The sequence below is a fragment of the Babylonia areolata genome, chromosome 18, assembly GCF_041734735.1.
Source record: "Babylonia areolata isolate BAREFJ2019XMU chromosome 18, ASM4173473v1, whole genome shotgun sequence".
NCBI lineage: Eukaryota > Metazoa > Mollusca > Gastropoda > Neogastropoda > Buccinidae > Babylonia > Babylonia areolata.
Genome location: NC_134893.1, coordinates 25,852,368 through 25,877,170, shown reverse-complemented (window position 1 = coordinate 25,877,170; position 24,803 = coordinate 25,852,368). Strand labels below are relative to the sequence as shown.

The window sequence follows — 24,803 nt, the reverse complement described above, 5'->3', positions numbered from 1 at the left end:
TCTATTGGGTTGTTGTTGTTTTTTTAATCAAAAGTAACACCAAAATGTAAAAGGGACAGAAATATATATTTATGCATGAAACATTCTCAAAATATACATTATGGGGAGCTTAAAAAAAGCCTTGTTATCTTCAACATGCACATAGATCATTATGTTGTCTTTCATATTTCCATAGCATAACTATTTGCTTTGGACAGTAAGTGTGTTAATTATAAAGAACAAAACAATAAACACTCGCAATAAAGAAAATATAATATCTTAATGCTTCAAGTGAATTAAGCTCGTCTGTTGGCTGTATATCATATCACCTTTTAAACACCACTTTATCAAATGAATTCTCTAAAAAGAAACAAAAAAAAATATCAAAAGCTTCAATTTGTATCATATCACCTTTTAAACACCACTTTATCATACAAATTTTAAAACGAAACCACAAAATCTCAAAAGCTTCAACTGAATGAAACTTCACTGATGCAAGTTATACATCACTTAACCTTTTAAACATCAGTCTACCATTAAATATTATCTATAAAATCAAATAAGATAATATAAACACTTTGAAGCAAACATAATCATTACCTTTATCATCAACACAAAAAAAATTTTCAGCAACGGTTAACATTTGAAGACACACATGTACATTTTCTCTGTTCAAGGCGTGGGTGAAGAAACAGAGCAAGTTTACACATTAAGTACAAGTACCAAGCATTCATTCAGCAGCCCATTTCATTGGACCACACAGACTAATAGTATCTGATACATTGATCATCAGCTCACACGATGGTCTAATGCACAGTTATTGGCTCAAAACCTCACAGTCACAAATGTCCATGATAGCAATCAAAACACATGCAGTAGCATCTAAATTTGACACAACAATGCTGAAATACATCTTTCAGTAATCTAAGCGACTCCTCTCATCAATCCAAACAATTCTGTTCATGTACACACATTCAATGACACAAAGAAATCAAACTATTTGGTGTTCTTATCAAATACCATCAGCCGACCCTTCCACCACCTCCTCAGAACAAATCCCCCACCCCAACCCCCAAAAAGATTAAATGATATTTGTATATTCTTCAGAACATCTAAACAGGAACTTTCTCATTCTAGCACATATAAATGCACACTAGTTTTATAGCTGTACTGAACTTGCTCCTGTGAGATGCTGTTTACCGAAGAATCAAATAAAATCTTACAATTCAGCAGAAAATTTCAACTCAACTATCAAAACAACACAATTATTTATTCACATTCACAACAAAAAACAGAACTTGACAAATTCTGATAAAACATCAAATAATTTCTAATACAATAAAAAATATAACAAACACACAATAAAAAAATTTTTTTAACTTACAGAAAAAAAATCCAAACAAAACAAACTGACACACAATGATAGTTTCCAGCAATTCACACATCTCAAAACTGAGAATGCTTCTGCAAAGCTTACAGATATGCACGGAAACAGAAAAAGGCAGACACTCCCAAGCACTCAATCACTAAATGACAATGTAACACTTAACAGATCTGGGGCTACAGATACGTTCCTTTTATTTTCCCCACAAACATACAAAATTGATAAAAAGAAAAGAAAATGTGATTTGTGTCCCCAAAACTCAATTCTATCAGCTGATACTTGTGTGTATATGAATACATGATTAGTATGAACCAGTAATCCAGCAATGATCCATTCTTTAAAAAAAAAAAAAAAAAAAAACTAATCAAAAAAATTAGACTGTATGTTCATGACACCAACCCCCTCGCCCCCCCCAACCCCCGCCACCTTTATACACCTCTCCCCCCTACCCACCCCCAATCTTAAAAAAAAGGAGACTTACAGCAGACACACACAACCACACATTCATGTAAACTTGTATTTCTAAATACACCCCCTACACTCCCTCTATTCCCTCAACACAACCCACATCACCAAAATAATAAAAGGACACACACACACACACACACACACACACACACACACACACACACACACACAAACAAACACACACGCTAACACACACACAGAGTTCATATAACCTTGTACTTCCCCCCCATGTGATGACAATGGGTAAAAGCTGCTGCTATGAGAACCACCAGAGAAAAACCACCAGACGGAAATCAATGGTATCCGCTCTCCTGCATAAAGCACAACCCCTCACTGACTCTGGGCAGGACTAGAGCTCATCGCGTAGAATGGTGTAGCGGTTGCGTGATGGGGCCAGCTTCCGGAAGGTGGACTCTGGTGGCTGCGTCTCCTTCTGACCCTGGCCATCCGCCACACCTTGGTCCTTGGGGATGTGACCCGGAGCGTTTCCATCCTGACACACACATACACAGATTCAAAGATTCAAAGAAATGTAATCCCTATTTCCCCTTTTGGGGTGTGGAAGATACAATAACGACGCGTACTCACTGAATCACAATTCCAGTCCAACAATGTCACCGAAACTAGCAAAACACACACACACGCACGTACACACACATACACACAAACATACACTCACATCTGTGCTCGTGCGCGCTTGCTCACACACACACGCCAATAATAATGATTTGTAATGAAACACTCTTCAACATACACAGAAAGTATGTTCTAAATGTAACTGAAAGTAACACACCCTTTCCAGGTTTTGTTAATTTACTTGAACACACACACACACACACACACACACACACACACACACACAAACACAAGCATGCACACACACAGACATGCAAACACATATGCAAGTATGCATACACACACACACACACACACAAACACAAGCATACACATACAAAAAATGCACACAAGCATACACATACAGAAACATGCATATCCACACGCCCACCCCACCCCCACCGCCATACACGCACGCACTCTCATGCGCACACACACACACACACACACACACACACACACACAAACACATTAAAAATGAATCTACCAGACAATTTCAAAACAAATACATCTTGCTTAAAGAAAGAACCACACAGATGAATGGAAAAGAAAGAAACCCTCACACTCATAGATGGATGTATTAAGGGAAAAAAACCAAATGTCAGAAGTAAACACCACAGTGAATTCTTGAGACATCAAGTATGCTCCCACCAAACATGGTTCATCTCTACAGTTATGATCAGTGACACAATCCACTAGAAATTCTTTTGAAGCAAGTTAATATTTTCTACTGTTCTCTTGTTTTTGGCTTATCCACTTGCAGATGGGTGTGAATGATTTATCCCCCGTTCCCATTTTTTTTTCTCCCCAGCCAATTAAGAAAGCCCAACATGCAGCATTAAAAAAAAAATAAATAAAAAATAAAAACAGAGAAAAAAGGAAAAAGAAGTGCTCCCTTAACAATGCAACAAAGCCCACCCACCCCAACCCCCCATTATCATTTGTATTTTTATTATCTATATTATTTCCATTACTGTTAGTGTTATTAGTATTATCATTAATAAATAGTATTATTAGAATCAGTATCATTATTATCATTATTTCAATCACCATTACTCACGGGGGATAGAGCAGCAGGAGTTGGATCCGGTCCATGGTGAAACTCTCTGTGCAGTTTCCCGGAGTGCAGGTCATTCAGAAACTGTTTCAGGAGTCCAGGAGTTCTAAACAGAAGCAATAAATGATAGTCATGTACAACTATGACTCTAAGAACAGCAGAGGAGGCAACTGCTGTCCTGACTATCTGGGCTGGAAACTGATTATAGTGAAGAGAGTCTTGACCAAGTTACATCCCCACTCTCTCAGCCAAGAGGGCTTTAGAATAGTCTCTCAGCCATGAGGGCTTCAAGACAGTTGGTGTTGGGATGATTTCCACGAGCCAACTAGCCCCACAGGCTGCAGTGCTAAGAGCCAGTGCAATCTTGCCTCCTAGTTTGAGTCATAGTCCTTAACAAAACTCAGCTGGAAATGAATTCCCATTGCAGTGGAGAAACCACTTATCATGCAGCTCTCACTTCGATATAGGCCTATCTGTAAGCTTATGGCCATCTCCGATATAAACCGAGTGCTGGGCCTGATAAAAGCAATAAAACTTTAATTAACATACTAACGAGAAACAAATGCTTCAAATATGTGGAGGGGGGTGGAGGAAACAAAACACTGACACAATGCTCTCTCTGAAAGTAGCTACGGCTGATAACCTCCCGGAAGTAGGTAACCTCCCTTTTGCCCCCCTGACTAGTGCCCTCTTTTTCCAGCAGCCATCTTGACTCCTGTTCCTGTGCTCTTCATACGGCCAAGTTTTTTTTTGTATTTTCTGTCTGTCTGTCGATTCTCTGGCGTTCTTGGTTTTTTGTCAAATTATGTCTTCAACCAGGTCACATAATTAAAAACAAGAGAGGCAAGGCCTTCAAGACTCACTTGTGATACACTTTTAAAAAAATCCAAGCTTTTTATGTATTGAGTATAATTTCAAAATGTAATGTTTAAGATGAGAAAGATCAGTTTAAAGCAAATTAAGTCCCCTAGCATTAATTACAGAGTAATTTCCCTTTTTTACTATCTGCACCAAAACGTTTGCAAAATAAATAAAACTTCCATGCTTAGCAAAAGAAGTTCCTGTTTGAACATAAAATGATAATAATGACTGCTCTTGTTGTTGGGTCAGAATATCAGTTCAAAGTGCCAAGTTTAGAGAATGCAAAAAATATAAATATAACAGTAAATGCGGAACAACTGTCACACAATGACATGTATCTTAGAAATGGTAATTCAAGAGGGAAGCTTTAAAAAAAAAAAAAGTGACTATTTTTCTGACCACTTCTTGTAATGCTTTATGAAAAATAATGTGTTTTTGTTTCCCTGGTAGTTCCAGTTCATGAGCAAAAGCCACACACACACACACACACACGACACACAAAAATGGGCTCATTTAATAAGTATGTGCACAATATACACACACAAATGCACAGAGCCACAAAGAGTACACACATGTGCACACACATACACATTGACCAAAGAGTTATATCACCACCTCCAACAATTTGCAGAGAGTGTTAATTTTTTTTTTTTTTAATATAAAGAGTATATGGTCCAAAAAAAAAAGGGAAACAAACAACTGGAATAATTGATTGGTAAGTGTTGCAAGAGAGCAGTGCAGGGTTTCCTCAAGTGTGTGGCCTGCTGGTGACATAACAATGATAGTTCCCTGTGGACTGCCGACACTGGAACTGTGACTGATGAACCTGGATGTGGCTGTATGTATGGGTGATGTGGAATGAGTGGGGTGGGGGTAATGCCACTGAACTGTTGCAAGATGGGGCAGCGAATAAAAATGGGAAAAGAAAAAAAAAAGTTGCAAAGGATGAAATAACAGGGAGAGAGAGAGGGAGGAGGAGGGAGGGGACACAGGCCCAGCCAGCCAGCCAGCCAGCAGCTCACCTCAAGCCTTCTCTGACATCATGGGGGAAAATGTACATGTGACGGAAGCTGTCAATGGCCAGCACTGGCAGGTCAGAGACACTCTTCCCCAGGTGGTGCAGGGGGTGGGTGAACTGGGAGCCGTCGGCAATCAGAAAGTTCACACTGTCTGAAAGCAAATATCACACACCGTTATCATCCACATATGATGATGATATGAGTATTTATACAACACCTATCCTTGGTCGGAGACCAAGCTTCAGGTGCTTTACAAATGCGGAGTCATTTGCATAACTGTCCATTCAATCAGGTTTCAGTTACAAAACACATACACACCCATAAAGACATGTAACATTTTACGTGTATGACCATTTTCTTCGTTACCTCACCATGTATCAGCCATACTCTGTTTTCTGGGGTGTGCATGTTGGGTATGTTCTTGTTTCCATAACCCACCAAATGCTGACATGGATTACAGGATCTTTAACATGCTTATTTTATCTTGTGCATGTGTATACACACAAAGGGGATTCAGGCACTGGCAGGTCTGACCATCTGCTGACATGGGATATCAGAAAAATCTCCACCTTTTACCCACTAGGCGCTGTTACTGAGATTCAAACCCGGGACCCTCAAACTGAAAGTCCAACGTTTTAACCACTCGGCTATTGCACCCGTCAAAAGGAGGAAGGTGGCAGAATGGTTTATGGTTAAGACACTTATCTGCCAATACAGTATCCACTGGGTTCTGTGTTCAAATCCCAAACATCTATCATTTGGATGAGATGATAAACCAATCTCCCGTGTGCAGCAAGCACTTGGAGCACTGAAAAGAACCCACGGAAATAAAGGCGTCTTCTGGCAAAATTCTGTAGAAGAAATCCACTCTAATTGGTACACAAATACATATGCATGCACTCAAGGGCTGACTAGTGGGTTGAGTAATGCTGCTGGTCTGGCATCTGCCTAACAAATGTGGTGCAGAGTATATTGATTTGTACAAATGCAGTGATGCCTGCTTGAGAAACTGAAACTATGCAAAGGCAGTCAGTTTTCGCTGGCAAGGAATTTCTTTATGACTGAAATTCAATGACTCCAGCAAGAACATACAAGAAGGCTGAAACTGTCCAAAAACCAACAAGGGTGTTACACATATGCAAGCTGAATGAATCAATGAATGCAGTACAGCACATACATGTCAAGGAACAATAACTCCGGTACTTTTCAAAGAACAATCATGAGGAGCAATAACTCTGTATTCTAGTACTTTCCAATAAAACAACCCTAACTTCTATCTGAACACAAATAATAACAAGAGTAACTCAAAAGCAGTGATACAACATGTAACATATTGAATATAAATACCAGAAAAAAAGCAAACTATATGGTGATCAAATCAATGTTTGCATAGACAGTTTAAAGCAAAAAAAAGGACATCATTAACATGAAGTGCTCTGATGATGTAAACGAAACAAACTTACTGTGTTCCACAAAGATTCTATCAAAACGTAGGTAAATGTCAACACATAAAGTAGTGTTTCATTATATGTAGGCAAAAATAGTCACTAGAAGCATAGCCAAACACACAGAAGTAACCTTCCATAACAAAATCACAGCAGAAATCCACTTACTTTTTTCAGATAAAATCTGTTTAGCAACCTCGCTGCGGTAAAGGTCTGCCACCTCCGTGTCTTCAGGCTTGTGGAACAAGATCAGGAATGGCAGACCCTCCTCAGTTAGTTCCTGAAAAATAGGAACATCACTGGTGATGATATAATAATAATGCAGATTTATATAGTGCCTATTCTCTAAATAGGGCTCTCGGCACTTTACTCACACACACACACACACACACACACACACACACCAAAAACAAAAACAATAAAAACCATGCACACATGTACACATACACACACAAATACATACACACAGAAAAGAAGTATATAATAACATTTTTAAATGAGTGGGTTTACAGGGAAGACCTGAATGAAGTGGCAGAAGAAGATTTCCTGTTTTCTTGTGATAGCAAGGTTTGGTGCTCTACACACTCACATTGTCAACAAGACAATCAATGTTTCGCAAAGTCTTCCAAAATTTGCACTGACCAAGCTGAAAAATGTTTAAATCATAAATAAACTCATTATAATTTGATCTAACTATGCAAATGAAAGTATATGTATAATATTTGTTTCTCCAAGTTGATCCACCGCATATTGTGGGATACTAATATCAAAGAAAATAAATCATACAATGAAATCCTTTGTGGGAGAAAACTGCAAGAGAGAAAAACTTATTTAGACACCTGATATGTACTGGAAAGCAGCTCTAACTTCAGCATTTGCAAAGCTGGTATCCTTTAGTCAGGCACAAAGACATCATACATGGTCCTTCTCAGCAATGGTAGTCATTACAGACAGTCACACAAATATATGTTCTAGTGAACAGCTCTGACTTAACTTACATTTTTGTATTGTATTGTGTTACACTTTGTCTGTGATTTCTGTGTGTGAAGTGCAGGCTGCATGTTACCACAAAGCAGCGCCACACTTTATTTTTCTTCATTTTTTCTGCCTGCAAGTGTATTTGTTTTATTATCAAAGTGGATTTTTCTATGTAACTTTGCCATGGGCAACCCTTTATTACCATGGGTTCTTTTACGAGTGCTAAATGCATGATACACACAGGACCTCAATTTATCCTCTCATCTGAATGACTAGCATCCAGACCACCACTCAAGGTCTAGTGCAAGGGAAGAAAATACTGGCAAGTGTGGGATCCAAACCTGAGCACTCAGATTCTCAGTCAGATACATTACCACAAGGCCACCACTCATCTAAGGGGATCTCCCTCGCAGGAAGACACACAGCTATCTAGCGTACATCAAAACAGTTCTCACCTCAGCATTCTCAAAGGTGATCTCTCGTACAAGGGGCACACACTTCTCAAAGGCCCAGGCAAAGAGCTGATCAAAGTTGTTTAAGGGGCCCATGAACATAACATCTTGTCCTTTTGTCTGCACACACAATACAAGTGATTCACAGATACTGAAAAATGTTTCAGATTTAAACTTGGAATGCAACAGAAACAAACAGCAGAATGCCATGTGAGCTTTCAACATACATGTACAATTTTCAGGCAAAATCATGATAATTTTCAAATGCAGTTTCATTTTTCAAGAGATTGGCACAGTTTCAAGGCAAATATATATATTTCTAATCCATCAGTTTTAACAAACAATTAGGTTTAAACTGTGTATAAAAATGAAAAACAATAATAAAAAAAAAAGTCAGACATCTAATCACAACACACACACAAACATTAAACTATTCAAGGAAATATGTTTTCATGGCACATGTGAATTTTGCTCCTTACCACATCTCTCCACAGATAACTTTCCATGAATCCACTAGCACTGATGACTGATTGCACGTCTATTAACAAAGCAAAATTTAAAAGGAAAGCAATTTTTTGCAATGGGGCACCAACAGTGCTATAAATACCAATACCAAGTGAGAAACAAACCCTCAATGCTGGCAAAATACTGCACTTAAAATATGTAATGTTTGAACTAGTTATTTCTGTTGCTAATCAACATCTTACAAAGGAAAAAACACAGATGGGTCGTATTACAGGTGATCCATGTCAGCATTACAGTGAACAGGGTAAATGCACAAACAGTTAACATTTCTTCAGTTTCAGTTTTCAGTTTCAGTTTCTCCAGAAGGCATCATTGAGTTTGGACAAATTCACACATGCGACACCACATCTGCTAGGCAGATGCCTGACCATCAGAATAGCCCAGTGTGCTTAGTCAGGCCCCTAATGCATGCATTCATATTTATGTTCCCATCAGAGTGGATTTCTTCTGAAGAATTTTGCCAGAGGACAACACTTAAGTTGCCATGGGTTCTTTTTCAGTGCTACATTACCGTCTCACCCAAATGACTGGAAACTAAGTTTGATTTTTGAGTCGAAGTTGGGAGAAAGTGCAAGACCAGACCCTCAAAGACCCTGCACCCAAGCACTGCTTGGGGGTCAAAATTTGTTTCATTTAAACAGTTTCCATGTTCTTACATGTGAATTAAATGCAGGCAAAGGAAACTAACTTTTACAGCATTTCCAGCTATGTCTATATGTGGTGATTTGGGAGGAAAAGCAGTCAATTTCAGTATATTTTCTGTGTTTTTCAGCAAGAATATGAAAGGGAAATGTGTGAGGGTGTAAATTCCCTAGGATTGAATGGGTTAACAATTTTGCCATGTTCCTCCCAAAAATCTGCATCAGCTGTGATGGTGAACAGTGAACAGGGCAAATGCACAAAACAGTTAACACTAGAATTCAAAGCCAACTTACATTGGGTTGTCTGAAGCCCACACTGTCCCCTCCAATCCTCTCTGAGGCAGACACAGCCCTACACAAACAACAAAACACAATGGGAGAAATGCACATACAACTACATTTGACAAGGACAAGAGCAATAAAAAAAAAATTAAAAATTTAAGTTAATAAACAAATATGCAAAATTCCTGATCATACAAGATTTAGAGGACCAGAATGATTTCACCTATAGATTACCTAGAGGTCTCTTGTTCACATTCTCAAGGAACATGGATTACTCACTCCCTTCCCTTGGTCATTTATATTGACTTTTGCTGTATCCTTTGGACAAAAAGATCACCCCCTGAGATATGTACCAACCACCTATTAAAGTGACACTATAAAAAAAAAAAATCAATAACTGCCCAAATTCTATAGAAAATCATCAAGTACTCTCCCAATCGAATCACAGAATAAATGGCATATCTTCATATATTCGTTATACCTGGCCATTAAGTTTTCCTTCCCCAGAATAGGTACCACCACCATGCATCAACAACCCCACCTCTAAATGATTTAGAAAATGAGACATCTGTCTCTGGTTCAAATTCAGACAGGGCTGACAGTATCCTAGGCAAACACAAACATCTATTGATGCCACAGTCATCCCTCAAAGCTCAGTTGACTAGGATGTCATACCTCTGCCCAGAAATTAAAAAGAAGAAAACCTTCATGTCACAAACATCTATACACAAACATCAATTCTCCATGTGCTCTCTTTATCCACTAGCTAATGCAATGGCCATAACATAACAGCAATGATAACAATAATAAAACATACATTCCACTGTCGTGCAAAGATGAAAAAACAGCAAAATGAACAATGAATACACAAAAGATTCATCACAGTTGTTTTTTTTAATAGCCTGTGACACTCAAGAGGATGTAAAAGCGTACAAACTATAAAAACAACATAATCACAAGTAAAGTCTACCCCATAATTTACTATTGGCAAAAAATTACTTTTAAAAATTCTAATGCCACTAACTGTAGCAAACAAGCAACCTTAGCTTTATTCCGTAAACAAAAGAAGACAAGAGAGAGAGGTGGAAAGACTGAGCCTAAGGCAGCTTTGAAGTTGCAGTCATATCAGAACATGTCATAAACTAAACACACAGGAGAGACGCAGAAAGACTGACCCAAAGGCAGCATTGAAGTTGCAGTCATCTCGCAACATGCTGGCCACCCTCACATAGTTCCTATAGTTGTCAGAGTCCTTGCTCTCAAAGTAACCCAACATCTGACGCTTCTTGGTCTGCAAGCAGAGCAAATTAAGATAATAATGATTATATCATTGTATAACTATAACTACATTATCATATAATTATACTATATGATGATATGATTAGAAGAAGAATGAAGACACTTATTCAGTGCTTTTTCTCAAATACAGCTCGAAGCGCTTTACATACAAAAACTCATTAACAAAAAACAAGGAAATAATAAAATTTCAAACAGACATTATAACACAACTCATCCAACTCACTTGCTCTCTCTCTCTCACACACACACACACACACACACACACACACACACACACAAAGCATGGACAGGATCCAGTTCTTCCTGTGGTAGACAAAGATATCAATACTAATTGAACAGGTGAGTGTTAAGAGAAGATTTAAAACATGCTGTGGAAGTGGAGTGTCTAATGTTAAATTTATGGGAGCATCTGTTAGAAGGAAAGCAGTTCAACCAGAGACAGCTGAAGAGAACAGGATATATCAGGTCAATGACCCCAAAGTTCTGGTTCAAGAACATGCTTTCTTCCCCTCTTTTACCCATCCCCCTTCAACACCTCCCACACCCCTTAAGCATCCACCCTCTACCCCCCCCCCCCATTCCCCCCAACCCCCCTCATTTTAACTCTTTCACCCCCAAGTTTCTTTGTGAAAAACACTCTCCAGCGCATCAAATATGTCTGATACAATGCTCTCAGTCACAGGCTTTCGGCTCATGTCAAAACAACACTTTAGAGTTTTTCACTTCAATCTGGGTAATCATTCAACTGGTGGGAAACTGGCTGCAGTAGTCAAGCTTTGTTGCAATGTGAAAAACGGTCCTTTTAGCATGACCCCTCCAAGCTGACTAAAGTTATATATGGTGGTGCACTGTCTAGTGGACTAGGGTTGCCTATAGTGGTGAAAGAGTTACGTGAGAGGATTTACTTTTTCAGTATTGTACACTCAGCATGTTATAGTAAGGAACTGACACGATGCCAACACCCACAGATTCAATATTTTCTTAACGTGATGACATTTTTGTTGGTTTTCCAGAACAAATACAGAAAATTCTATACAACAGGCATGTATGCAATGAAAATGCCCAAACAACTCGAAGAACTGTCTAAAAGTATATATACACAACGAAAGAGAGAAAGAGGAAAGACAAAAAGACGGAAATAAACTTATCGTACATCCAGTTCATCCAGTTTGTCCAAAGTGTTGTGTTCCACGACAGGGTCTTTGAGCTCATCACGGATGAAGGCTGCCAAAGCGTCTGCTGACCGCTGGCCTCGGTACTCCTTCTTGACCATCTGTCCGTTACGGAACAGCTTCAGAGTTGGGTACTTAGAGATGCGATACTGTGATGCAATGGTCACTGGAGACAAAAAGGGAAACATCTGTCAGTGCAAAGGATGGTAAACAAACAATAACAATGATTTCCTTTAATTTCATATATTTGCATTCATTTGTTTATGCACATATGCAAAGTGATTTTGTGATGCACACATGTGCACACAAATGAACAGGTATATTATCACTGTCTGAAATTGCTACCCTAAACCAAAAAAGTATACCATTAAAAAAAAATATCAAATGACTTCATAAAATCCATACATCAAGCAACAAAATTTATAAACAAGAAAACATTGTTTCATTCTGTAAGGACAAACAGGAAGAAATAATTATTATTTTCTTTCTATTCATTAGTCGGTGTCTGTTCATGCTAACATGCACACAAATTAACATATAAATACAAAAGCCTATACTGACTTGCAAAAAGAGAACTAAAATCTCACCTTCTCTGTCACAATCCACCTTTGCAAACATCACTCTTCCAGGTTGCTGGAAAAACAAAAGCAACCCATGAAAAACAGCAGTCTGTGTTATGAAAAGTAACACACTTTATTCCTGCAGTTTCACAATAAACACATACACAGAAATAATACAAATGAAAATGGAACCCCTTCAAGAAGAAATTTGAAAGGCATCATATAGTGCACTTAATTAATCTCTTGCCTGGATTTTCAACAACATTTTTAACTCTCACCATGACCAATTACTGCACCAGATATGATGTACTGACCTTTGACCTCTGATTTGAAATGTTACATCTTCCTCAACTGAATAAAATGTACACATGTGGTCCCACTAACATCTAGTGTTAAAAATCAATTTAAAAAAAAAAATATATATATATATATAATTATATCAATTACTTTCAAAAATACAAAGTACTGCTCGATACTAAAAAACTTACCGTAAATTCTTCAGATATTTTCCTGGAGGCTTCATCAAAAACTGGAGCCAGAATCTGACTAAAGCGACACCTGCCAGCAGATTTCAAACAAATGTTACAACCAGATAAATGAATAAAACAACAGCAGACTGACAGTAGAAACAAAAAGAAATGACACCAAAAGAGACATACTGACTGCAACAACAGAAAGTCACAAAGGAACTGGCTGGATAAGAAGTTGTTTGGTAACATAAGCACATGATAACTGAAACAAATACTTTCAAAATATAAAAATAGAAAAGCTCTGGAGATAACTCATGGTGGGCTCCTGGCAACTTAACACTGATAGCTCCCTTGGAGGACTTGGAATTAGCAGCATGGGATTACTCCAGTTACCACTTAAACTAGTGTAGATCATGTGGGGTAGCCAAAAAAAAAAAAAAAATATTGCCTCAACAAACATCATGAAATCAAACAAAAAATACAGCAAAAACAACCACCAAAAAAAGTTTGCCTCAACCACTGTAATGAAATCAAACAAAAAAAAACCCATTCATTTAGATAATAAAATATATTTGAATCAAAATATCTCACATCATAAAGCTTAATAACATCTTTGTATAAGAAATAACATTATAAACAAGCCAATGATGACATGGCTATGAACAAAGTCCACACATTAAAGTTGTCATCACAAAGACATGTATCACAAATGGAAAATTTGGAGGTTAAATGGCAAAATACTTGCCAGAAAGCCCAATGAATTACTTCATAAACTCTTTTTCAAAACTGGAAAGGTTTGAGAAAACAAATGTTAATAAATAATAACAGAACTGCTTACCAGTCGGCATAGAAGTTCACAAACACCACATCGTTCCTCCCTGTCACATAACGATAATGGCAAATGGTCAAACTTCTCACAAATAAAAGTGTGCATGTGTGTATGTGCGTGTGTGTGAATAAGGGTGGCTGTTGTGTATGTGGCATAAAACAGCCTATATTATTGAAAGATATTTTATAGATACACAAATTAATTAAGATATCAGTCCATTAACTCATTTGAAGTATACTCAATCTGCAATCTTGATTTGTAGCCAGTGCATTAAATTACATACTAAAGAAAAGATGACTGATAAACAAACAGAAATTATCATTTAAAAGGAAATTTTCTATCTAAAATTACATTTAAATAACATACTTACCGTGACCCAACTAGTGCAGACTCCAGCAGGGGTCTGACATTCCTGTCCTGTGCAAACTACTATCCGCCTATGCGGAGAAAACGAAAGTACTACGGCCGATAACCTACCGGAAGTAGGTAACCTCCCCTTTAAACATACATTTTCTAGATTTTGGCCTTACTGTTTATAAATGTATAAAAAAAAAAAATATGACAATCATCTGATACAACAGGTAAGTAGACCCCAACCAATGTGTTAAAATGAAAATGGTTGAATTAGGTCACAGCACATCAGTTTTTGAGGTGTACAATTCTTTCTTCTTTTTTTTCTTTCTTTTTTTCTTTTTTTTTTTTTTTTTTTTTTGCTGCCCCATCATCTGCACCGCTTCAGTGGCATTACTCCTACGCCGCTCATTTAGATTCCCCCGTACACGGCCACACCCGGGTTCGTCCGTCGCAGTTCCAGCGTCAGCAGTCCACAGGGAACCATCGATGTTAGGTCGCCTGGAGGCCACACACCAGAGGAGACCCTGCACTGCTGCTGAGTCACTTCGGTGGTGTTCAGTGGTGCCTGTTCTGTTTTAACGTACTTAGGACACCACCTACTAAGCCCCCTACTAACGACAATAATGGCTTAGTCGCGGAGCCAGACTGAGTGAGCGTCTCTCCCAGAGTGGAGACCGCCACCACGTCCCTCAAACAACAGCCCCCCATGAATCTGCCGACACTGACAACATTGACAGGACTCATCCCAAGCACGGAAGTGGAGGGGCATCGAAACTGAGGTCACCATGAGAGCAGGGCATGAAAGGCCACAGACTTTGAGACTATTTTGTTTTTATATTGATGACGATGAAGGAGGAGGAGGATGACGATGATGATGACGATATTGCTATGGAGGTCCATTTTGGTTTGGGACTGCGTGACAAGGCTGTACTCTACGCTTCCTGTCATGATGATATCCCGGCGTTAACCAGGCCCGAGAGATACAGACACTTGCAGTGTTGGTCAGGTAATTAGAGCAACACACCCAAAGACGCATCCTTGAAGTGGATGACACTCGACTGTGTGGTCCCAGTCTCCCCATTTAAGCCCACAGCACACTCAACTCTGGGTAGGAGCCGGCCATGGGCCGAAAAACCCACCTCCGCTGGGATTCGAACCCGCGTCCTCCCAGCCGTCAGTCCGCGACGCTAACCACTTCGCCACGGCAGCTGGTGAGGTGTACAATTCTAACACATTGCAGCAGCTGACAGTTCTGAGCAACTGATTTCAAGACAGACCATAGAAAAAACAAACATATAACTGTAGCCAAGCACTTAGCTTCATCCTGCTTCAGACAGCGCTCTTAGGCTTCAGATAATGATTCACACACAAGCTGTATTAGCAGACGACAGTTTTCGCAACTAACCCGCTTGCAGAATATGTGTGACGTCACTCCCAGTTTGAACGCAAAGCCGCTTACATCATTTTGTCCTCCTCGCCAGACAACCTACTCATGGTTCGGCCAGTGTCACAGTACGTCATTGGCTGAGCGGGAACTTGTGTTTCTGCTCCACCGTATTTAATTAATATCTCTTTTGTCAGATCAGTAAACGACAAGTATTATATACTGGCAGAATCGTCACAATTCCATCTTTAAATCTATTCCATTTATGTTTGCCTACGTTAAATGATTTAACACAGTTTGTAATTTTCAGCGACGAGCTCGTTAAAACTGACCCTGTTCAGGTGATTAATAAATTTAGCGTAAATAATCAACACTTCATTTTACACTCATTAGAAAGTACGTGTTCAGCTCTTTCTTTTGCAACTTATTCGACGTGAATCCATTCAGGAATCATTTAGAAATCTGTCACTGAACACCTTGTAAGAAACACAGTTGTCATCAGATTTGGCCTGATTTGAGCCGATCTGCTTTGCAGCACACGTGACTGTCTTTGCAGTCCGCTTAACTTGCATAAATTGGTACAGTGAGTGATGAATGGTCACTTCATACCTGGTCAGTCATCTGACCACAGCTGCTCTCTCTCTCTCTTGCTGCATCGCGAGCAGTGTGTGTCGTGTGTTCCCACAACGGCTGACATCTCGCTACGTATCGCTGCACTGTCTTCTCTTAGGTCTTCTCTTCTTATATCTTCTCTTTTGCCTTCTCTTCTTATATCTTCTTCTTAGCTCTTCTTCTCATGTAATAACTATTGTAAATAAAACAATAGAAAAACCCATTTGTGACTGGCCTCTATATGTTCCTGGCCTGTGTGCAGGAATTCTTGTCTATCCTTTAATACAGTAAATGATCATTTAGTTTAGTTCTTTTGTACCGTACCCTATTAGAACCACTCGGTTCAGGTAACACGGCTACATAACTATCATCAAAATCCTTTGTATGATTTCTTTTTCACAATCTTGAAAGATTGATTTTATGTTCACAGAACGTCCGTTGCCTGTGACAGGATACAAGCAGTAAGTGCACTCAGACTGACTTGGTTTCAGTGCATGGGAGGTCAAAATGACTGCCAGAATACTAGTGAGGTAAGTTCCCTTTAATTGTGAGATTGCCATCAGCACACTCAGTCTTGGAATTCCGCCAGTGTGAGTGCTTCAGCAAGCTGGTTTCATTTCTGAGTGATGGTGCAAACCATAATGAGTAAATCAATTAATTCAAACTGCACTTCTTCCCATCATTTGTCTTGACTGTACAACACTACCTCTTTCAGACATGTGTTCTATTTTCTGTCTGAAACACAGAATTCACATAATAAAAACAATGCCCAATTGTTTCATTATTAGCAAAATTATTCTTAGCCACTCTATTTGTCTACAACTACAGGGACTGACATTACTGACTGATTTCTCCATGATTAGAACTACCAAAATGCTAAAGGCTCTCTGACCTGTCTGACCAGGCATGCGTTTTCTTTCTTTTCCCAACATGTACAGATCTGTAATTGTCTGGGAGTATACATGGTTGTATAAAAAAGAATACCCAATTGTTTCATTATTAGCAAAATTATTCTTAGCCACTCTATTTGTCTACAACTACAGGGACTGACATTACTGACTTATTTCTCCATGATTAGAACTACCAAAATGCTAAAGGCTGTCTGACCTGTCTGACCAGGCATGCGTTTTCTTTCTTTTCCCAACATGTACAGATCTGTAATTGTCTGGGAGTATACATGGTTGTATGCCATATCATTCAAAAACTAATTCTATCTTTATAGTACTCAGAATTCAAAACACCACTTTTTCCTTATTTTTAAAAAAAATCATTATCACAATTTTCCTGTTTCTGAATACATGGTGACCAGTTCAGTTGCCTGGCCAAAATAATATTGAGAGGATGATTGATGACTGACTCAACAATGTTGTGTAGTCAATAAGAATTTCGATTCGCATGAAGTCAAAGGGTTTCGGTGAAGGTGGTGGTGTTGGTAGCAGTGGGGGCTGTAGTGGTGGTTGTTCGTTTGTTTCTTTGTTTTTTGTTGTTGTTGTTGTTTTGTTTTGTTTTTTGTTGTTGTTTTTTGTTTGTTTTCCCATGTGGCACCCACTCAGGACTAAAGAATCAAACAGTTTAAAATCAAAATCCTACTTACCAATGATGGAGTTGATGTTGTCATTATTGAGTGCCACTGCATCCCCAGCATGGCAATACTCCACCAGGTTGATTAATAATAATGACTGGAACAAAGAAATCTGGTATAGTTTGTAATCATATATATTTAATAAAACTTTTTTCTTTCTTTTTATACATAACTGATCTGTGGTCATAAATTTGTTTCAGATTACAGATTGTGTCAAGTATCGGTACAAGTGTGTGTGTGTGTGTGTGTGTGTGTGTGCGTTCGTTCTTTTGTTTGATGTCTATCCATAATTATCATTTTAGATGAAAAAATCCATCCCTTTCCCCACCCCATGTCTCATTTCATCACTACTTTTCCTATTCCGCTCACCTGAATTTTCATTAAAAACTATTATGAATAAAATTTTTAAAAACTAACTACTCAACTAGTAATAGTAAAATCACAAAAGAGAGCCAACTGGGTTCTTAATTAAACTCTGATCTATTTCAAACTTAGGTTGATGGTCATATAAAATGTTTCCAATGGAAGCAGATGGAACTGCAGATTTTGTAAATGAATGGGGTAAAAATATTTTCAACTGTTCACATTCACAAATGTTATGCATGGGTGTAATTGCATTACCACAAATGCGAGTCACTTGTATGCGCATGATACACTGTGCATGTATGTATGCAAATGTAAGTGTGTGTGTGTGTGTGTGTGTGTGTGTGTGTGTGTGTGTGTGTGTGCATATGAATGACTGCCTCTGCAAGTGTAAATACATACATATGTCAATGTCGCCTACAGTTTCCTGTCATCATCTATACATTGCATTATCAATAATTATAAGAGTAACGTAAACACACACACACACACACACACACATATATATATATATATATATATATATATATATATATATATATATATATAATTTTCTTTAATCTATCTATTTATTCATTTATTTATCATTGTAGGACTGATGCACATATACCAGTATATTAATGCAAGACTAACATTTCTATCAAAAAAATTACACATTAAATTCTAAGACTTCCCAAGATGTTGCATAAACCTGTCCATAAAAACCCACATTAGTATTTTGTTCACCATAGGATGTTTTAAAACCAGCTGGTGATATTAAGACACATGACAATGACATATCAACAGTAACATTAACCAGCACACTCACTGGTCACATCATCCTAAGTTCTGCAGTGACTTTTGAGTGTGTTCATAACTATTGCTTCACACTTCTTTTTCAACTATCAACTGTATGCCTGCTCGCTACTCTGTGTGTGTGTGTCTGTGTGTGTATGTGTGCGTGTGCATGTGTGTGTGTGTATGTGTGTCTGTGTGTGTCTGTGTGTCTGTGATTGTTCATAACCGCAATTTGTAGTATTGTTTTGGTGTTTATAGAAATACATATATGTGTTGTTTTTTCATGTGCAGTGGTATCTTATTATACACTACTGTATATGTAGTATGTACTGTTTCAATTCATGTGAGGCACCAAGAGCCCATTATTATATAGGGAGTTTGCGACTTATCTATTATTACTATCGTTATCATTACTGACACTGTTGAAGTTATGCCTATGGTAGTTAAGAAACACACACACACACACACACACACACACACTAAACGCGTTAAGCACTCACTCATCCATCCCACCTTCACATGCATGCATGCTCTTACACATACATGCAAGTGCATACCAAATCAATCACTCAGGCAGGAACACAATCACACAGACACAAACAGGTGCATACACATGCAAACATGCATGCAGAGCTACACACACACACACACACACACACACACACACATCCCTGCACATTGTCTTCACACACTACACATACAGGCTCTGAGAGAGCAGACAGTCACTGGCAAAAAACAAGGGACAATAAAAGTAATATGAACATGTCCGATGACAATCACTTAATCACTAAAAATCAGCAACCATGCCACCTAATGACTGTGCCGGGCATGCAGTCTTGGGATGAATTGAAATTACATGTATTAATGCTTCACTTTACAACATCTTCTCATCTCCCTGGTAACCCTAAAATATCTTATTAAGATTACCACATATAAAATATATGAAACACATCACTAGATGTACGTTACAGCTAATCCTATATCGCTGTTAAAATTATCCGTCAGTCTCTTTCACCGACAACCGGCATGCTACACTGGCACGCGTACCTTGCATGTAACACACCTATTTCGGCACTGTTTTCATTCAATGGAAACTTACCATTAATCCAAACCAGCATCTCTTCGTTTTTACAGGCAGCATGATGTTTCTTTAAACTGACACGTACGAAACAACAGATTAAGCACCTCCTCCACTTCTAAAGCAGACAGCTGCTTTCTGCGGGTTATATGGCTGCACTCCATATATGCAAAAGACAGTAATATCACACCATCGCGACACGCTGCCCATGAAAAGACTGATCGAGTTTTGTTGTGTTTTTTTTTTGTTTTGGTTTTTTTTTACATTTTCAGCTACTTATTTGCCATTCTCATCAGCCCAAATGGGGCGAAAGGATGAAATTTAAGTTTAAAGAGGGGGGGACACAAAAGCAGCACGCGCGTGTGTGCGTGTGTATGCCGACTGTGTGTGTGTGTGTCAGTGTGTGTGTGTATGTGTGTCAGTGGCAGCTGAGTGTGTGTGAGTGTGTGTGTGAGCGTGCGCGCGTGTGTGTGCAGTGTGTGTGTGTGTGTGTGTGTGTGTGTGTGTGTGTGTGTGTGTGTGTGTGTGTGTGTGTGTGTGTGTGTGTGTGTGTGTGTGTGTTGTGTGTGTGCTTGCGGTTGCCGTGACGGTGTGCCCGTGTGTGCGTGCGTGCGTGTGTGCACGCAGTGTTTAAACTATTTAACTCAAAGCGATAAACATTAGTGTGTCTTGTTTGTTTGCAAAGTCCCAACAGGTATGCAGCAGGTATCAATTAAGTAGCCTAGTCGCAGCAGCAGCAGTAGCAGTAGCAATGAAAACAGCAGCAGCGACAGCAGCAACTGATGTAGTAGTAATGATAGTAGTGTTAGTGCCGGGTGACATGATGTGCCGATCAACAGTTGAAGTGATGATGATGAATATGATCTAGGATGATGCTGATCAGGGATGGTGATCATAGCAATATAGGCGGTTTTAACATTACAGATATTTGGTCTTCTTCTTTTTCTCTCTTTTTTTCAGGTTTTTTGTTTGTTTGGTGGGGTTTGTTGTTGTTGTTGTTGTGGCTTGTTTTTTGTTGTTGTTTTTTTGGGGGGGTTTTGTTTGCTTGTTTTGGTTTTGGTTTTTTGTTGTTGTTGTTGTTGTTTTGGGGGAGGTTGGGGGCGGGGGGGGGGGGGGGGGGGTTCGGGGGGAGGGGCGGGAGTTGGTCTTTTTTTTCTTAATGAAGGGTCTAATACGTACATCACTGTTGCTTTTCCAGGGCATACGTTGAAAGTTTGAGACTTGAATCCAGGATAGAATGGCGAAAATAATACGCCTGGGAACGACAACTAAATCTAAATGAACTGAAAGACTTGCAACCGTGAGTCAGTTGTGACGGTTTAATCAGTCACACTCATTTATCTTAAAGGATTATAGATCGATAAGCACGGATTTTTTTTCCCACGTCCAGCCTTTGGTTTGATATAGATACTATAAAGCGCCAGTATCTTCGGTCGAAGACCGAGCTCTAAGCGCTTCAAGTTACAAACAACGGAGTCATTTGCACAACTGGTTGTCTACCTTGGTAGAACTCAGCCGGTGACTGGACTGACACTGATCGAGCTGCCATCAATTGCCGGGGCACTCGATCACCATTCCGCCCGCCCGGTTTCCTCAACTGATGCCGGTGTCATTCAGTCGGATTTCAGTCACGCACACATATACTCATACAGACATGAAACATTTTTTCGTCAGTGAATGACCATTTAGATTATTTGCCCCCACCATGTAGGCAGCCACACTCCATTTTCGGGTGTGTGCATCAGTGCTGATTAACAAACGATAAAGACGCCTGTGATGTGCATGCTCAGTGGGTAGTATGTTCTTGTTTCCCAGCAAAACCCACCGAACGTTGACATTGATTTAAGGATCTTTAACCTGCGTATTTCATCTCCTGCGTGCGTATACACACGGAGGGGGTTCAGGCACGAGCAGATCTGCACATATATTGACCTGGGAGGTCGGAAAACATCTCCACCATTTTCCCACCATACAAGCACCGTTACCGCCAGAGAATCGAAGCCGAGATGGTTCTCTCAGATTGAATGAAGGTCCAGCGCTTTAACCACTATGCTATTGCGCCCGTCAAGAGACAGGCAGACCGAGAGAGAAAGACAGACAGACAGACATCTGGGATAGTATCACGCAAGTGGAAAGAAGAAAAGAACAGGAAAATGGGTTAGGCCTAACGATGGAGTGCGGCCAATAAACATGGCCGTCTTGTATGCGTGTAATAATGTCATCGGGGTTAAAATATATAAGAACTATCAACTTGTAACCAATTCACTGACTGTGAACTTTCAAATATTTGTAGATTATATGTTTTCAAAACAGTCACAAAAAATTGCTCCCGATATTTTATCAAGCGCATGCGCACACAATCGAAGTGAAAATTTTGGCTGCGTGTTGTTAGGCAACGGAAATCGATGATTGGTGATGCCAAGAGAGTGAGAACCTTAACCATTGGTCTGAATGCATATGAATAAAAGATATTTTGTCAGAGATGTTTCAGTAGATGCTTTGTCATCGATACATTTTCATATGGCATGATGTTTGTTTCAACGTAATGAATAAAGTTTGACAATTATATATAGATATTTATCATGTAGATATGTTGATATATATATAATTATAGTGAGATACGGTATGATATGATATCTTCTTCTTTTTCTGCCACTTAACGGGCAACATCAGTATGCTGATGAAAATTGTCTTGTTGTGGGAGGTTGCTGTTGGGCGCAATTTAGCTGGGCTACCAAGGGATGTTCTGTTAACTGACGGGAGATGGTCCACTGCTGTGTTCGCATCTGCACCTTGGCCAATCCGGCTACCGTGGTGGGAATACACCTGACCGGCACAGCCCTAGCCTTCTACGACACTACTTATCAGTGGGGGGGGAAAAAACAGATGTGTTGGAGGGTAGTGGAGGGGGGTGGTTGTGGTGGTGAGTCTACTCTGCTGTGTCACAGGCAGGAGGCGAATCTGGACTTGAAGCAGTCCAGCGACTCAGCTGTGACAGCCTCCTGGGGCAGTGTATACCATTCTAGGATAGTACAGGGGAAGAAAAACATCTGTCTGTACTGCATCCTGCAGGCAGGGATGTTGTAGTTGCAGGTGTTGTTTTTTCCTGGAGCTTAGCCTGCTGTCTGATGGTGTTGGTAGGCAGACTGAGTTGATGGAGATGAGACCATGGTGGAACTTGCAGAACATCTCCAGGCAATATTTTTTTCTGTCTGACTTGTAGAGGGTACCAGTTGAAGGATGGAACTGACACAAGACATCTGTTGATGTCAGTTTGTGACCCAGTTTGCTGCTCGGCGCTGGATCTTTTCGATGGTCACTGGCTGTATAGGGATCCCACACAGATGCAGCATACTCAAGGATAGGTCGAGCAAGGACTTTGTAAGCAGTTTCCTTTGTCTTCTTGTTTTCTATCTTCAAGTTGCACCGGAGAAAGCCTAAGGTCTTGTTGGCTTTGTCAGTTGTAGAATTGATGTGGGATCCCCAGTGTAGGTCGTCTTGGATGTTCACACCAAGATATTTTGTGGTGTTGACGTTTTCAACCGGATGGCCATGGAGTATGTAGTTTGGTGCGATCTTTTTCCTCTTTCTGCTGACACTCAAGGTGGAGCACTTTTGTGGGTGGAATTGCATGGCCCACTGTTTCTCCCAGATGGAAAGGGAAACTAGGTCTTCTTGGAGTGTATGCTGGTCAGCTTTCTTCTTGATTATTTTGTTGCACATGGTGTTGTCTGCAAATAATCTGGCCTTAGATTTGATGGTACTTGGGAGGTCATTGATGCAGAGAAGGAAGAGACAAGGGACGAGGACCGAGCCCTTGGGAACACCTGAGTTGACTGGAATATATTCTGAGGTGGTTCCCTCCACCACAGCTGATTGCTGCCTGTCCTCAAGCTTTTGAGCCAGGTGTTGAGCTGACCTCTAATTCCATAGCACTGTAATTTATGGACAAGCATATATATATATATATATATATGATCAGAGAGACCACCAAAAAAAAACCCCAGCTCAAAAAGACTATCTATTCAGTAGATATCATTTCTTCAGCAAATTGAGTACCAAAATATTGATAAAGCACACAACCATATGAATGGACAATCATCAGTGATGGGTGCATTAGTCGAATGGCTACAGGACTGGATTCTTGCCCAAGTTTCCTGAGTTCAATCCCCGGCGCACCTGGTGGAGTTTTTACCAATCTCCCAGGTCAATTTATGCGCAGGCCTGCTATTGCCTGAACCACGTTAATGTGAAAACACACGCAGAAGATCAAATACACACGTTAAAGATCCTGTAATCCATGTCAGCCTTCAGTGGATTATTGAAACAAGAACATATCCAGTATGCACACCCCAGAAAAATGGGAGTGTGGCTGCCCGTATTGCAGGGTCAATAAATGGTCACACACATAAAAACATACATGTCTGTGTTAGTGCGTGTGTGCATGACTGAAACCTGACTAACACCACAGGAAACGAATGATGAGTGCCCAAGGGCAGCTTTCACCCAGGTATAGGCAGCCTGTTGTGCAAATGAGCTCTGTGTTTGTGAAGCGCTTAGGCTGCATGAATAGTGGATGGGAATCTGGCTGTGCAAAACATTGCCATGTCTTGCATG

At 39.6% G+C, this 24,803-nt stretch overlaps 1 protein-coding gene across 1 annotated transcript; it reads right to left on the bottom strand.

Moving 5' to 3' along the window:
- Positions 1–1,811: 1,811 nt before the first annotated feature.
- LOC143292607 (endoplasmic reticulum resident protein 44-like) lies at positions 1,812–20,340 on the bottom strand. The gene is made up of 13 exons (XM_076603062.1): positions 20,208–20,340; positions 17,981–18,065; positions 14,046–14,085; positions 13,226–13,295; positions 12,765–12,810; positions 12,159–12,343; positions 10,882–10,997; positions 9,719–9,776; positions 8,262–8,378; positions 6,997–7,108; positions 5,387–5,534; positions 3,507–3,609; positions 1,812–2,324 (listed from the first exon to the last, which is right to left on the bottom strand). Exons 1-13 carry the CDS (start codon positions 20,247–20,249, stop codon positions 2,181–2,183), a joined length of 1,266 nt encoding a protein of 421 aa, XP_076459177.1. The 5' UTR covers positions 20,250–20,340; the 3' UTR covers positions 1,812–2,180.
- Positions 20,341–24,803: the final 4,463 nt, after the last annotated feature.